Here is a 13,923-nt window from a genome sequence, read left to right as displayed (position 1 = left end):
GAGAGGAGAATCATGCCCATAAATGTAAAATAAGGATATTAAAGCACATGGGATAGTGCAAGATCAAGACTAAATGTCTTGATCAGTGAGGCTTTCATTGCTTCATGTGTGAGACTGCTTGCTGCTAAGAAGGTTTCCAGATAACCTAAATTTTCTGTCCCGTAATTTCCCCTAGTTATAGCCCCATGTATCACCCTAAATAATTCCTCTCCCTTCTTGGCATTTACACCCTTTAATTAATATTAGTATTTCAGTAGTGCCTAGAGGCCCCAACAGAGGTTAGGACCCCATTGTCCTTGACACCGGACAATGGGGTCCTTTCTATTGAGATTGTAAACTCTTTAGGGCAGGGAATCGTCTCTTACAATCAAAGGGCATGAGGCAATATAGAGGCACAGATTTGGGCAAGGTCACACAGCAGGGCAGGGGCAGAGCCAGGAATAGAACCCCATTGTCCCGATTCCCAGTTCAGTGCCCTACCGACTAGATCAGGCTGCTTCTCATATTCTAGCATGTAGATGGTTCTTACCTATCTAACAATTTTATCATCTACTGGTGAAAATTGCATAAGAGCTGGGTGGTTTTTTTATTATTTTATCATCATTATAAAACTTCTATTGGCTTCTTTAGAGTCTTTGTATCATTTATGAAGGAGGTATTAATGATCTCTGAGGATTAGAAGCAAAAAAGGTTACAAAACATATTCAGGTGTTTACATGATGTGTGGGGATGTTTTCTAGGTAGAGGTAAAAAAGTACTATGCCTTTGTTTTGGGGTTACTGTTTCTCCTTGGTTTTTGCAATATGTTCAGGTGCTTTTACTAAATCATTCACTGGCATTAGCTGGACAGAAACTTTTTTAAAGTGAGATTGCATGGAAAATGCCTGCTTCATTGGAGAGCCCTTTGTGAGAATTGAATACAGAGCTGTGTTTTCTCAGATGAGATTGCTGATCCTATGAGGATGGAAGCTGGTGACGCAACGTTGGCTAATCACAACTTGATATTCAAGGCCTTTCCTCTACAACAGACTGCTATTCCAGGGGATCAGCTTTCACAGTCTGATGACAAGGTTTGGGATCATTTACTCTTTACTCATTTACAACTTCACATCTGTCAATTCAGGTTGCTGAAATGCATCGTTTTGACTTAATGTTTCTGTTGGTCCGATTTATTTTTAATGTTCCTGAAGAGCTAGTTTCAAAATGAAATCCCTCCTTAAAACTCTTTTCTGCTGTGATGTGTACAAGACATTTCACAGTAATTAGGCAACTGATATGCTGTGACAGCTGCTGTTCATGTTGACTGGTTTTGTCTCATTGTGTCCTTGTGCTTTCCCTGTCTATACATCTATCCACTTGTGGTCTCTTGTCTCACACTCAGATTGTAAGCTACTTGTGGCAGGGGCGGTCTTTTTGTTGTGTTTGTGCAACACGTAGCACAGTGGGTCCTGATCCGTGACTGGAGTCCTGTGGTGCTGCCACAATGTATAAATGATAATACAGTGATGCAGAATAGTCTTTGAATTCTAAAATCTTGCACATTTGAAATTGCAACCTTTTTAGTATTTGTAGTACAGTAGCATCTGAAGCCTGAGCTGTGTTTTGCTAAGCACTCTCTGAAAATATAACAAAAAAAAAAAATCTCTTGCACCAAAGAGTGTACAGTCTGTGTTTACTGATCAATGTAGAAAGCTATACTTGCATGTGTACACACACGCTAATATTAATATATCGTGAAAGCTACACGCATAGTCTGTGGAAGCTACACACATATGGATGCACACAAATATATATTTTGTGAAAGCTATACCCTTGTATGTGTGTACACACTCTCACGTATATCTTATGGAAGCTACACAAAATTGCATACCCTTATTTTTGAGACAACTGTGCACTTGCAAGATAGTTATGAAAATTTACCAGCTTAAGTACAAAATCTGGTTGCCTGCCCCATACTGTGGTGATGATAAACTTAATATTTTACTGACATCTCAAAAAAAAATAATAAAAAAAGTTCACCCCAGAAGGGTAGAATTTTGCAAGGCTGCCTGTGGATAGAGCCATCTCAAAAATTTGCCAAGTTGTCAGAAAAGTGTTGACATTATATTACAACTCATCCTATGATCACACTGTCGTAGATTAGTAAGTTGCAGAAGATATTAGAGTAGTGTAGCTTTATTTTTCATGTCCCGGTGTCATTTTTCTTTAAATAGTAACCTTAACAGTTAATAATTTTGATTTTCTTTTTGTGTAGTTTTTACCAAATAAGTTTGGCAGTTTGGAGAGATCTTTTACATGCTCTGCGGGAAGTGCATCATGCAATCCAAGTAACTACTCAGGTAAAACATGCTTATTTGGAATCAGTTCAGTTACACAGGAAGTGTCTTTCTAAGTGCTCAGAAATTATAGCCTTGCATTAAAACACTTTAGCTCAGGCTGAGCTGGCACCTCCTGCTCTGTCACTCATAATATTTTCTCAAATATTGTCTTAGGCTGGGATTTGCAAAGGGAGTTAGGGCCAGGTTCCTCTGAATATCCCATTTTTTCACCCCAGGACTGAGTTATGTTTTTGGAAAGTTAGAATAAAATCTTTACAGCCATTTGAGTTGTGCAAGTTTTGTTTGTTTTTGTTTGTTTTGGTTTTTTTGAGGGGGGCATGGGGAGTGTGGATATTTCTGAAGGATGCTTTTAGGCTCTGATCCTGCAAGCTGTTCCATATGGTTGAATTCTTACACATGCAGACAGTCACTGAAGTCAAGTGATACCTGAGGTCCTTTAATATTTAATGCTGAATAGTTGGAGCTGAGTATGTGGGCTCTTTATTTACTGTTCAATATTTCTCTCCCGGCAGAAGTTCCATCCTCTGAGAGTTACCGGGTGTCGGGAGAATTGAGAATGTTGGGACCAAGTGCCAACGGACAGTGGAGGGGTTTGGTACCCACCCTGGGTTCTATGTTACAGAAACCTAGAGTGAGTCGAAACTTGTATCTCGACACTCGCAAAACTCCAAGGTGTGTATGGTTCTGCTCCATCTTTAACATACTTCCACAGGATCCTCATTAGAAACCATTCATTTAAGTTGTGTGTTGTGGAGTTTTTACTGCCCCCTCTGACACTCAAGCAGCATCTTTTAAAAGCCTTTGATAAGCAATCCCAAATCTTTCAATATCTTAACAAAGTTCAATATAGCATTGAATGAGTGGTGATTTGGTGTCTAATGTGACTCTGCTTTTGCGTCCTCATAGAGGACAAGGTCCTCCTGGGCTCTAACTGCTGTCTGCATACATGGTAGATATATCTGAAAATCTTTTCACCACAGCGGTATAATTTGTCATCTTTAGAAAGTTTGCATAGCATAGCCTTTTTTGGGGGGAGGGGCCCTTCACACAGATCCTTAAGGTCCCAATCAAATAATAGTTGGAGAAACATTCTCCATGACTGCGTTATGGTCATTCTTTGCCATTCCATCGTCACTTGGCAGCCAATGGGGGGGAAAGGCGGGAGCAGGGTGTCGGGGGTGGGGGAGTAGTACGAGAGACTCAGAAGGGAACAGGTTTAACCCAACTTTGAGTGCATTTAAAAATTTCCTTTTAGACCTTATCTGAACACACAAGTTGTGACACTTTCACTATATCAGTCTAGTTAAAACAGTACAACCCCCTTTAGAATGGAGGTATTTATGCCAGTATAAACCTGCCTTCTGCCAGTGTACCTTATTTCCATATAAGGCAGCTTTATACTGGTATACGTATTCCATGCTAGGGGCTGTACTGGTATAATTATATTGCTTTAAAAAAGCACATCTCTAACAAAGCTATACCAGTACAAAAACTTAGTACTGTGAACAGATGGGAATTCCTACAGAGTAGCTATTGAAACTATATCTGAATTGCAAAGTGAGGTCATGAATTACTCTCTGGAGCCCGAGATGAGAGAGATGGAAAAAAGTATGACTAGGTGAGAACAAGACCAGTGAAGCAGCTGTTAATTCTCTTGTCTGACCAGCAGCAATGGAGATACCTTCCATCTTAACTTTCAGAATTGTGTTTTAATCAGGATCATTGTGCCATCTGGGGGCCAGACTTTTAAACTGTACTTAAGTGTAAAATCAGCTTAAAGGGGTGCATGTGGGGTCTGTTAATTTTAGATTGTTTTTAATTTCACAAAATGCCAGTTTCTGATCAATCCCCCTTTAAAGAAGATGGCCAAATATTTTTTTTTTTAAAAAGCATTAAAAGTTCTAAGGGTTTTCCTGCATCCCTGTTGATGTTCACAAGAATCATCTGGGTAGGCCGGAGATCAACAGTCCCAAATGGAGGCCAGCCCCTCCTGTCCCCCTCTATGTGCACATGCCGGTGGCAGCAGTGAAATGTGGTCTCTGTGCATTTAAACACCATCCCAGGTCCTTGGAGAGAAGAGTGGAGAATCCAGTTTCTTGCTGTGTCCCTAGGCTCTCTTTGCTCCCTGATCTACCTGGGGGGAGAGTTTCTGTTGCATTCTTGCTGCATACAGGAATCTAGGGAGAGAATAAAAGGGTTGCTCCAGCCCTGCATCAGTCTCCTTTTTCTCCCAGGCTCTTTGAGGGGGTTTCTGGGAAAATGTATACGTGTCTGTGATTGTAATGCTTATTTTGTAGACTAACATTCTGTCCTCTTTCCACAGTGGAATGTCAAATAGTTTTGTAGGGAAGTCAAACCATCATTGCCACATATCTGCCTATGAAAAAACGTTTCCAATCAAGCCCGTTACAAGTCCCTCATGCCGTCGCAGCCTGCTGAGCCCCAAGAAAACCCAGAGGAGATTTGTCAGCACTGCAGAAGAGGTAAGAACAAGCAGTGGAGACTTAAGTTTGAATACAAGAACTTCCATTGGGTAGCACTGTATGCTGCTGTCTGGGATGTTCAAGTGCTCCTTTCTTCCTGAACTCCAACCCATACCCCTTTCAAAATCGTGCTGCAACCGGAGTGATAACTTCCCCTTGAGATCTCAGGAGGGGGAAAATGACGAGAACCTCAGGAGACCTGATTTGGCCCCTCCAGCCTTGTGAGATGTGAAGAGGTTGAGCAAGGGTTCCTGTGCACTTTGAAGACTAGAGTCAACATTCCCCTTTATAGATGGAGTAGTGCCGGCATCTGAAGTACTTTCAGTTTCCATTAGGCAGAAGTTCGGACTGCAGCCTTACTCCTGTGGAGTTTGCAAGCTCTGCCATCAGTCTAGCCCTGGTAGCTCTCTGATCCTGTGGCGCTTAAGTTCTGTAAGTTCCTGAGACCCCCGGGGTGTGTGTGTGTGCCGGGTGTCTGCTCCAGCAGAGTGTATGTAATCCACAGTGTCTGTCTCTGCTCCTGTTCACTTACTATTATTGATCGTGTTTGTATTTGTTAAGCCTGACTTGAGTCTTAGGGCAGTGGTGAAGTGTCTGCTTATTTCTCTGCAGACAGTTCGAGAGGAAGAGCGAGAGATCTACAGGCAGCTGCTTCAGGTGGTCACAGGAAAACAGTTCTCAACATCCAAGCCAGCCTCGCCTTTCCTCCACCTGTGAGTATATGAAATACCCTCCCCAACTGAGGGTCAGTACCATGGTGCAATTCTTCTTCTTTGGGAGCTTTAATTTTCTGTTTGTGTGTAGGTCCAGATGTTTGAGTTCCAGTAAAAACGTAGTGAAAGAAACCCCATGCAAGAATGCAAAACCATTTGAAATGTACAGCCTCGCTCCAGGCTGCCAGTCAGCTAGTGTTCTGGGAACACAGGAGCAGCCATCACACAAGCCACCACCGTACCCTGTATCCAGTTATCCATCAAATGTAACTTTTGAGTCCGATAATACCAGCACTCAGCATCAGCAAGATAATCTACCAGCATCCAACGCCCAGTCTGAAGGTAAAAATACACTGAGATCAACTAAATGTATAGGTCAGAGATCGCCTTTTTGTTCTGTTTCCCCACTCCGCAGCGCCAGGCACAATGGGGCCCTGGCCCATGACTGGGACTCTTAGGCGCTACTGCAATACATGTAACAAATAATGGTTTGAATAACATTTTAAACCAGAGCTCACTGCTCGCTTTCATCCCAAGTTTTGCTTGCGGGTCACAGACTTGGATCTAATTTATTTCCCTAGTGGGAGAGGAGGGGTAGGTCCTGTTCTGTCCTTGTAGTTGCTTTGCTGAATTGTAGGAGCAGCAAATGTGTGAAGACCAGTTAAATCGCTTCCTTGTTCAAAATGCCTAAAAGGTAGATGTCAACATAAGCATATCTTTGTGGTCCTTGGTAGTGATTGCTATAGTGAAGGTCACAAATAGCTTCTGTTATAATTCCCCATTTCTGTAACTTCTGGAAAGGTTCACCTTTGCACTGATATTTCCAGGCTTGAGTAAAATATCCAAATCTGATTTAGGAGCCATTGAGAATCAATGGGACTTAGGCTCCTAAGTCACATAAGTGCTTTAAAAATGTTTACCCATGGCTTTTGCCTGAAGGAGATTATAAGAACGGCCATCAGACCAAAGGCCCATCTAGCCCAGTATCATGTCTTCCAACAGTGGCCAATACCAGGTGTCCCAGAGGGACTGAACAGAACAGGTAATCATCAAATTATCCATCCCCTGTCACCCATTCCCAGCTTCTGGCAAACAGAGGCTAGGGACGCCATCCTTGCCCATCCTGGCTAATAGCCATTGATTGGACCTATCCCCCATTAATTTATCTCGTTCTTTTTTGAACCCTGTTATGGTCTTGGCCTTCACAGCATCTTCTGGCAAAGAGTTCCACAGGTTGGCTGTGCGTTGTTTGAAGAAATACTTCCTTTTTGTTTTAAACCTGCTGCCTCTTAATTTCATTTGGTGACCCCTTAGTTCTTGTGTTCTGAGAAGGAATAAATAACACTTCCTTAGTTACACTTCCTTAGTTACTTTCTCCACACCAGTCGTGATTTCATAGACCTCTATCATATCCAATTTTAGTCATCTCTTTTGCAAGGTGAAAAGTCCCAGTCTTATTAATCTCTCCTCATATAGTTATTTTTCTTTTAAATTGGAGCAAATCCCTAGGCATTTTGGGGCAATGTGCTTGCCAGTATGGAAAATAATTTTCTTCTGAATATGTGCAGCAGTGCATGTTTCCAAATGTCTGCAGTTGGATTATTGGAAAATCAGTTCTTTTTGGAAAAAATTAGCCAAGTGCTTGCTACTTTTGTAGGGCCATGCCTTGGCCAGATTTCAAGTTTGAGTGACATTTTCAAAGTCTCCTAGGGAGCTGGGTAGCCAAGGAGAGATGATTTTCAAAAGCACAAATGAGAGTTAGGCACCAACCTGCCATTTGTGTCTTTGAAAAATCTCTCCAGACCCCTTGCAATTTCAAATCCAAAAAAGCATCCATCTCCCTTTGGACTGAAATTTTTAAAGCTGTCTAAGGTTCAGGATAAAATTTTCAAAAGTGCCCAAGTCCCATTGAAAATCAGTGGGATTTAGGCTCCTAAGTCACTTGGGGGCTCTTGGAAGTGTTACATTCAGCCGTCTTGCATTTTCACCTCCCGCCCCTCGTGGAAGGGAGAGGAGGAGGAAATCACAGTAATTTTTTTTTATACATCGGGGGGAAATGTTCCTTATTCACCATCTCCCAGCTTAGAAATGGCTGCAGGCAATTTGCTTATCCCCCACACGTCACCTGGAAGCATAGACCAAGCAGGGAAAATTCCCAAAAGATGTATGTTTCAGACAGCTATAGCTATTCAAAAATGAGCATATAATGGAAAGTGTTTGACAGCCAGTTTTAGCTGGCACTGCCTACACGCCTAATCATATATTTGTCTTTCTGTGGCACTCCTAATCCATGGGACTTGAAACATGTTGCAAACAATAATGCACAATGCATATTTTCTCCTGAGAAATGGGCTATAAGTCAGGAAGTGCAGGGAAAGAGAGGTAAATTGAGGGATTCTGTCACCATCCTATTCCCTGACCTATTCGTTACATTTTAAAGCCTGAGAAATTAAGAATAGATAGGGGGTTACAAAACTGCATTGTCTTTGGCGTGTATCAAAACCACAGGTCCCAAATGTGGTTTCAATACAAATGTGTCTTCTAGAGAACCTGCTAAATAACAAAACCCTTCTAGGTTTGTTCCAAATACTCTGTGCATCCAGTCAGCTTAAATACACAGCAGCAGCTCTTGCATCAAATACGGCAATACAATACAGCAAACATACAGCTTACTCCTTTCTTTCCCTTCCCACTGCTTATCTTATTTCCCATTGTAGCTCTAGTCTCCTCTGTTCTATTTTCTCCCTTCTTTCAAGCCATTCATACTTCCTCTGCCTGTTACAATTATGTATTATTTTAGATTATTTTTATGGTTTGAGACAAAGTTAGTTTTCAACACTAATATCTTCTAGGACAACATCAATGATTTTATAATCTTTTGTTTCTGTAATCTAAAACCTAATGTACCTTTAAAGCTGAGCTTTCAGAGGAACCTAAGGGAATTAGGCACCCAAATCAGGCATCTACTTCCCTTAGTTTCCTTTGAACATCCCTGTCTGAAGTTTAAAATGAAGATTAGAATTTTGAATCCAAACTGAAAACCTGTTTTAAGAATGAGAATGGGGCATAAGGAACAGAAATTTGCATAGAGAGTATATTAAAAACTAGCAAGAGTTTGATTAATATTATTTCTTTTGCTTTGGGTAGGATCTGACTCAGTCATTGTGCTCAAGGTAAAAGATTCCAGAACTCCGACTCCAAGGTAAGTTTGTAAAATGGCATATATAAAAAAGGGTGTTAATTACTCTCAAAATATCTTCCTGCCTCTGGCTAATTGGCTGTTTCTTTGCTCTATCACTGCCAACTTGCGCAGATTCTGCACTTGGATTATTTTTTCCATAAGACTAGGTTAGTCATCTAGTCCGATCACCCGCATGTTGCAGGGTACCTCCCTCCACTGCTTCCACGGACATCTAGCACGTCCCTGAGTCTTCAGTGACGGTGCCTTGAGCAGCTCCCTTTGGAGTTTGCCCAGTTGCTCTGTTGAGTACTGCTTCCTAATATCTAGACTAAACGTTTCTCTGCTTAGCTCAGGCTGTTGCTCCTTATGTCATTATCTTCTGCGATTGTGAATAATTCCCTTCAGTGGAAACCTTTCCTGGAATTCATTTCTAGACTGTGGCATTGTCTCTGTGAGTCTGCAGCTGAATCTACATGAATTAAATCTCCCCCGTTCTCTCCTTAGTGTCTGATGCACTGATCCTTGTATCATCTTTGTCACCTGTTTTAATTTTCCTGAGTCTCTCTTTTCACTTCTTAAATTGATGTGTATGGGCCTGGGAGGACCATTCCAGGTGGCACAATTCTAGTGATGTGCAGAGCAATACTCTCACCTGCCTAGTTCTGCAAGCAATTTCACTACATATACATCTTTAAATAGCATTGTCTGTCTTCATAATGGCATCACACTGTGACCTTTTTAGTTTGCTTTCCCACTGTTTTTTTTCCCCCTTGTAGGCTTGATATTTTCCGTGTAACTGACTTCCCCCAGCTTGTATCATAGCTGATATCCTGGCAGAAAGTTAAATGTAGAAATGGTTTCTTTGCAATGTATAAAATCTAAGCACAGAATCTGAAGGGTCAGATTTTCCAAAGTGCTTAGCAACCCCCATTGGAAAATCAAGGCCAGGGCTACTCTTAAAAGTTTTGCTGGCATAATTAAACTGGCAAAACCTTCCTAGTATAGTGACAGCTGTACTGGGGTGAAAGTGCTTTTGCTGATGTAGTTTGTCAGCTCCTTGAACTGGCAAAGGCACTCTGAGGTTGGTATAGGTTTATCTACACTAGGACGTACATAGCTATATTGGTAAAAATTCACGTCTCTAACTGACATAGCTATGCTGATCTGACTTTTAAGTGTATTGCTGTTGTTATTTCTGTTACAGATTGCAATAAAAGGCCCACTAACCCAATAATTTTGGCTAATACTATATTAAACTTTCATTTGATGGTGAAGGGCTGAAGTTACTTTTAAAATAAACTAGGGGGAAAATATTTGTCCTCTGAGAAATAATTCAGGTTGCTGTAGGAACTTTTGTGTATTCCTGTTTCTGTTGATACTTCTGTGGCGCAGCAATCATGTTCTTATGTTGATTGATCATGTTCTTATGTTGAACTTTCCTTTCCTCTCATGACTGGGTTGGTATGCATGTAATTGACTTGAACCTTAACGCTAAAGATGGTCTTAAATTTTTCACATTTCATCCAAGGGTCATGGGCATACTCAGATTGCAATTATTTGTTATGTGAGCAATTAAAACAGTTGTCTACTGTCCATGTAGAGCAATATTCACATTTTGTCTTGTTTTTTCCCCCTCTTTTAGCCTCCCTTTCTTCCAAGCAGAACTGTGGATCAAAGAATTGTAAGTTCCTCACATTTTGATTCTTTCCGTTTGCTTTGGTTTGTTTTTATTCAGAAGGTCAACAAATGATCTAACATCTCTAAGATCTAGACCAGTTTTACATGGTGTGTAGGCACCTAAAGATGCAGATAGGTACCTAATGTGATTTACAAAAACACCTGTCTGCAGCTTTAGTTATCTAAATAACTTTGTATATCTGGCACCCATCTCTGTCCAGATGGCTAAATTCTCATCCAGGCCCTTATCTGATGTCTTGTCTTGTGCATTCACCTCCTTTCTGTCCTTGACTATTGCAATCTTGCCTCCCTTCAGTCCATTCAGAATCTTGCCCTCTTCCTAGCTTCAATCATATCTCCTCTGTCATGGAATCCATCCCCCGGCTCTATCTTTCACACGTTGCATACAAGCTTCTTGACCTTCACCTTAAGGTGCTTTGCAGTTTAGCTCCTCCCAGCCTATCAGATCTATCACAGCATTGACAGCTACCTTTCTACCAGCTTCTTCTACCTGTTAGTCTGCTTTTCCCTCAAGTACCTCTGTGCTTTCTCCCATGTCATCCCCTTAAGCCTTGTACAAACTTTTCCCAGGAGTTACTTATCCTCCCTCAGTTCCCTTCATAAGGTTCACTTCCTCTGTGATGCCTACAGAATGTTTCCAACGTGTAACAGTGAGGCAGGTGACAATACGGTGACCAAATAGCAAGCGTGAAAAATCGGGACGGGGTGGGGGGTAATAGGAGCCTAGGTAAGAAAAAAGCCCCAAATACTGGGACTGTCCCTACAAAATCGGGACATCTGGTCACCCTAGGTGACAAGCTACATTGTGCATGTGGACTGACTTCAATGGGAACACTCACATACTGTAAAGTCAAGCATGTGTTGAAGTACTTTGCTGGATCATGGCCAGAGGACTCGGCACTTTGCAGGAGTAAGCCATGTATTAAGTGCTATAGTGACGCTGATTCCCATTGCTTTGCTTGGTTCTGGGCTGTGCTATGGTTCTCTTCCTGCTAGAGACACCTGATTCATCCCATTTTTGCCTTGAAAAACAAAAGCAAACCACCACTGCTCCCTCTCTGGAAGTTCTTGGGCTGTAGTGAGACAGGTGGGGTGGGAGAGGACACAGCTGTCTTTCGGAGAGATAGAATCATAGAATATCAGAGTTGGAAGGGACCTCAGGAGGTCATCTAGTCCCACCTCCTGCTCAAAGCAGGACCAATCCCCAACTAAATCATCCCAGCCAGGGCTTTGTCAAGCCTGACCTTAAAAACCTTTAAGGAAGGAGATTCCACCACCTCCCTAGGTAACCCATTCCAGTGCTTCACCACCCTCCAAAAGTCTGATGCTCTACTGACTGAGCTAGCTAGGCTCACAGATGCTTATTGTTTGCCCACCTGCCTGAAATCTGCACTGTTTGTTCTGTGCTGGTGGAAAGTAAGTAACAGAAGGTGAAAAATTCTCAGTATTTCAGGTACTTGGTATCCATAACCCCTTTGCTGCTGCCAGAATATGAACTGTTTAAGCCACCCAAGTAAACATGAATTGCAGATAATACAAAATATGTTCCATAGTGCCCGAGCTGTGCACAGTTAATTTGTTAATGTAGGCAAGAAGCTAACCCAGTAGCTGTAGTAGTTTAATACGATCTGTTTTCCTTTTGTGGTCCTCTTTAACACTTGCAACAAACACGCTCTTTGTACCAACGTCTTTGTTTTCCAGAACCAGCGTCTACGATTCACGAGCTCGGGAGAGATGGCGTCAAATAGAAGAGCAGAAAGCTTTGGCGTTGCAGCTGCAGAGCCAGGTGAAACATCTGGGCATATCTAGCACGGAGCGTTAGGGTTTAAAGCTGCCTCCCAGGTTCTCCAGATAGTTGGTGGCTTAAAATATATAGAGTTGGAAGTAGCGTGAGCCAGTGGTTATGCTGCCGGACTGGGGATCACAAATAAATGTGTGCTAAATAGAGGGGATTGCAAATGAAAATGGAAATCAGAAGGGGTCATGAGGAAACAAAACAAAAAATAAACTGTAGGGAGGTGGAAGGATTTTATCTCCCCTTTTCCCCTTTTGAGGCCATTGGTGTCTGGGGCAAACGCTACCCATAAGCATCTCTCTCTAGCCTCTGCCTGCCTGGCCAGCTGGCATCATTGGACCTGTGTTGCTCCCTCACTAGCCAAGGTACAGAGCTTATTTGAATCTAGGTCTCCACAGGCAAAGGCTTAAGGGCGTGAACCAAAACGCTCCTCCTATTGACTGTCATGGGACAGGGTTTTGGGATTAGGGGCCTTCAGTGCATGGACTCACCCACTACATTGCTCCTTTTGACTTTCTACCATGGGGTCGGCAACCTATGGCACTCTGCTGCCTGGGTTCTGTCCGCCGACCCCGGGTCCTGGCCACCGGCCCTGCTCATCCCACTGCTGGCCTGGATGGACAGAACCCCGGGCCGGCAGTGGGCTAAGTGGGGCTGGCAGCCGGTACCCGGGCTGGCAGAGGCCGGTGGATAGAACCCCAGAGCAGCAGCGGACTGAGCTGCTCAGCTTGCTGCCGGTCTGGGGTTCCGTCCGCCGGCCCCCACTGCCGGTCTGGGGTTCCGTCTGCCGGACCCTGTAAATGTAAAATGTATTACTGGCATGCAAAACGTTAAATTAGAGTGAATAAATGAAGACTTGGCACACCACTTCTGAAAGGTTGCCGACCCCTGTTGTACCAGAATCTGTTGCTCTAAAATGAGTCCCTCTGTCCAAGACAGTGGTTGGGAATTGGACACCTAATGCCCAGAAGGTGCCACAAAAATCCTCGGCTGTTATTCTAACCTAAAGATCTCTCTTTCAGAGATTGCAGGAGCAGGAACACTTGATACAGGATCCAGTGGATTTGAATCTTCGAGTGCCTCTTGAGAAAGAGATCCCTGTCACAGTTCTCCCAGAAGAGAAAGAGAATGCTAAATCAGCTGATAATGAAGAGGAATTCCCTGAAATCACAGAGGTAGATCTGCATAGATTATTAACACTTGAGGCAATTAGCAAGTCTTGGAGAAGCACTCTGTGTGGCAGATGTTGATCTTGAAATTGATTCAAAATACCATGGGGAGGAAGGGAAAATAGTACACTAAAAGTTATTCATTAAGTAAAGCAAGGCAGGGTGTCTTTCTAAAAGATATGCTATAGCTCATACAGGAGTTACAGACTTGACGCAGGTCTTGATGGATGAGGTTCTCTGGCCTGTGTGATACAGGAGGTCAGACTCCTTTCTGGCCCTAAAATCCAGAATCCCAATGAAGCCAAAGAATAGAGGGGCTTCCACATGGACAGTCTCTGCCCAGTATTGTTCCTGCTGCCATTGCTTCAAGCCAGTTTTGTATTTTTCCAGTGGGATTAACTAACCAGACGCCCAAATCCTCATTGTGCTTCTGCAGTGTCATTGTCACATCATTCAGAGATGTCTGGTGGCGTGTTCTTAATTTAGGCCTTGTCTCCACATGGTTTTTTGTGCCGGATTCCTGAGCTCAGCATTCCAGGTTCTTT

At 42.7% G+C, this 13,923-nt stretch overlaps 1 protein-coding gene across 5 annotated transcripts in view; it reads left to right on the top strand.

Annotated features, from left to right (window-relative positions):
* SENP1 (SUMO specific peptidase 1) overlaps positions 1 to 13,923 on the top strand; it is a 32,764-nt gene that overhangs the window by 2,410 nt on the left and 16,431 nt on the right. For all 5 annotated transcript variants that reach the window (XR_012155682.1, XR_012155681.1, XM_073318128.2 and 2 more), the window contains exons 3-12: positions 940 to 1,070; positions 2,255 to 2,339; positions 2,852 to 3,011; positions 4,663 to 4,822; positions 5,435 to 5,535; positions 5,627 to 5,877; positions 8,683 to 8,737; positions 10,359 to 10,397; positions 12,116 to 12,200; positions 13,232 to 13,384. Coding sequence is in view for 3 of the 5 variants with exons in the window: in XM_073318128.2 (XP_073174229.1) it covers positions 940 to 1,070; positions 2,255 to 2,339; positions 2,852 to 3,011; positions 4,663 to 4,822; positions 5,435 to 5,535; positions 5,627 to 5,877; positions 8,683 to 8,737; positions 10,359 to 10,397; positions 12,116 to 12,200; positions 13,232 to 13,384 (1,220 nt within the window). In the remaining 2 variants the exon portion in view is untranslated. The remainder of the gene's footprint in view (positions 1 to 939; positions 1,071 to 2,254; positions 2,340 to 2,851; positions 3,012 to 4,662; positions 4,823 to 5,434; positions 5,536 to 5,626; positions 5,878 to 8,682; positions 8,738 to 10,358; positions 10,398 to 12,115; positions 12,201 to 13,231; positions 13,385 to 13,923) is intronic.

This window comes from Lepidochelys kempii, chromosome 20 (genome assembly GCF_965140285.1).
Source record: "Lepidochelys kempii isolate rLepKem1 chromosome 20, rLepKem1.hap1, whole genome shotgun sequence".
Lineage (NCBI taxonomy): Eukaryota > Metazoa > Chordata > Testudines > Cheloniidae > Lepidochelys > Lepidochelys kempii.
This window is presented reverse-complemented; position numbering and strand designations above follow the sequence as displayed.